At 55.4% G+C, this 2,436-nt stretch overlaps 1 protein-coding gene across 1 annotated transcript; it reads right to left on the bottom strand.

The window, feature by feature from the left end:
• Positions 1-908: 908 nt before the first annotated feature.
• Positions 909-2,200, bottom strand: TMEM258 (transmembrane protein 258; the record flags this gene model as incomplete). Its single annotated transcript, XM_084253715.1, has 3 exons — positions 909-1,013; positions 1,522-1,658; positions 2,103-2,200. 2 exons carry the CDS (start codon positions 2,198-2,200, stop codon positions 1,532-1,534), a joined length of 225 nt encoding a protein of 74 aa, XP_084109841.1. The 3' UTR covers positions 909-1,013; positions 1,522-1,531.
• Positions 2,201-2,436: the final 236 nt, after the last annotated feature.

Genomic DNA, 2,436 nt, shown 5'->3' with positions numbered 1-2,436 from the left:
TGGTCACCTGCTGGAGGCCGACAGTGGCCTGGCGCTGGTGAGTGGGTGTCTTGGCCCCAACCCCCACCCGGGGTCCAGCAGCCTGTCCCTTACTCCACGTACTCCCATAGCCACTGGGCTAATCTCCCCCAAGCTTCAAGCTGTACATAGGGCCTCTAGATGCCCAGGTCCCCCTGCCCACATTATGTCCCCCTAAAAGCCGGCGTGTGCCTAGAGCTCCCCCTCGCTCCCAGTTAACTCCCAGCCCCCCGCCCCCCGTCCCTGAGCAGTGACTCATATTTATCACGTACCCACTCTGACGCCGAGGCGGGCAGAGGCTTGCTTCCTGTCTGCTGAACTGTTCTTTTCTTCTGAAATATACATATATAAATAAATGTATAAATACTGCTTTGTATCTGGGTCTGCTTCCCCATCTGTTCTTGAGGCTGTTATGGTGGAAGATGGAGTTGCTCATGGGCCTGACACCAACTGAAATAGCAGAGCGCCCTGAGCCAGATGGACCCCTTGTACCCGGTCACCCTTCTTAGCATCACGCGAGGCTTGGGAATAGGACTCGGCGCACCCCGCTAGCCACTGACCTACTGCTTCCTGGCCTGCCTGGGTTAAAAATAGGGACAGTCTTGCAAGGGTCCCCCACTCATAGAAGGGTGGCTGCATTGAGAGGAGGAGACTGGGCCAGGAAGGGTTCTAGTCCATTGGAGGTTCCCACTGAGGCCTGCCCTAGAAAACAAGTGGCAGGCCTTAACTTCCAAGGACAGGCGCCCTCGCACCCACCCCTCAGCGGGACAGAGCTGGGCTTCCCAGCAACAGGAACCAACTGCAAGGCAGAAGAGAAGTAGGGAGAGGAGGGGCTGGGAAGCCCCACAGCATTAGCCCTCCTTCACAGAACAGGCACCAGACTGGGCGGTCGTGCATCTGCCTTTATTGTGAGCGGCAGGGGGGACACATCTGGCAATAATACAAAAAAATTAATTTACAAAAGCGGGAATTCCGTGAAGCCTCCTGGTGGGAACCTGAAAGAGGAGAGGGGTATCAGTGAGACCAGTGCCTTCTTGATCTCTTCTCACTGACTGGCTGCCTCAGCCCATTCTCAGGGACCTGCGTGGTGGATTGGGGGAGGGATGGGTGTGTGTGTGTGTGTGTGTGTGTGTGTGTGTCTATGTGTGTTTTAATCAGTCAGTGAAGTAGCAGGATGTCTGACACTCAGACTGACCGAGATGGTACATACGACTTGCAGCGAGCTGTGAGTCCCACATCCTGAGTCCCTGCAAACCCATTTCCCAGAAGCCTCTCCACGTCATGGATGTATGAGAGGAGACTTAACCCCTCTGGGTCTTCCCACGTGTATGGCCCTGAGAAGGGTAGTCAGAGCCTAAAGCCAGATCGAGGCCCAAATCTCCATGAGCCAGATGAAGAGGCACATGTGCCCCGTCTGCTGAGCCATCTCCATTAACCAAGGTCAGCTGTCTGACGCCAGTGTGGGGAGGTTTCTCCAGTGTCCCGCCCCGTCACGGTTCTTACCTGTGGGAGCTCAGACATAGATGCCGACCCAAAGAAGCAGGAAGAGGACGCCAAAGCCCATGAAGAGCGAGGCCACCAGGGAGATGAGGAGCTCTTTGTAGATATCCCGAGTGTACTTGGTGGAGGTGACCTCGTAACTGGCAGGGCAGTTAAGCAAAGGCATGGACTGTGCAAGAGGCTTCCTGGCTGATGCCGTTCTAGAGGCCAGGCAGAGGGGCCCAAGAGATGACCTGGACTCCACAGTCTGCACTCAAGAAGAAACTGCGGCCCAGAGGGGTTCACTTGCCCTGGGCCACACAGCAAATGAATGGTGCAGCCACTCAGAGCCCTCTTCCCTCCCAACACTCCTCCTCACAGAACTTTTCCAACTTCAGATCCCCTCGCCCCAGTCTCCAGTCTTGCCAGGCCCTCTGCTTATGTCCTGGAAATCTGAAGAGCAAAGTGAACTCACCTGAACCTGATCTTGGGTCTCTCCTCAACTGCCTTAACCTCCCCCACCCCCCACCAGAGTTCAGATCCCCAGCCCGGTTCTGTTCCCACATCACTAATTCAGGCCCACTGGCTGCACAGCGAAAGGATACACGAAGAACCATGCAGTGAAGAACATGCCAATGGCCAACAGCACCACGGTCAGGTGAGGAAAGACAGCCGGGTTCACCGGGCTGGTGTATCTGCTCATGGCCTCGAGTTCCTGGGGGAGGGCACGAGATGAGAGCCATCAAAAACCTCATGACGTCATCCTGGGGGGAACGTGGGTTATCAAAGAGCCTCTAGCCGCCGTGACTGCTAGAGGCCTATTTCAGACTGGGAAACATGGCAATCCTTCAGGACAACATCAAGGGATTCAGTTTGGGAATGCAACTACAATTGCATCTTCGACTCCGGTGGTGCTTTGTCTTTTCAAAAGGGTAACTG

The sequence above is a fragment of the Talpa europaea genome (genome assembly GCF_964194135.1).
Source record: "Talpa europaea genome assembly, chromosome: 1".
Classification (NCBI taxonomy): domain Eukaryota; kingdom Metazoa; phylum Chordata; class Mammalia; order Eulipotyphla; family Talpidae; genus Talpa; species Talpa europaea.
Note: the sequence above shows the minus strand (reverse complement) of the source record. Positions and strands in the feature narration are given on the sequence as shown.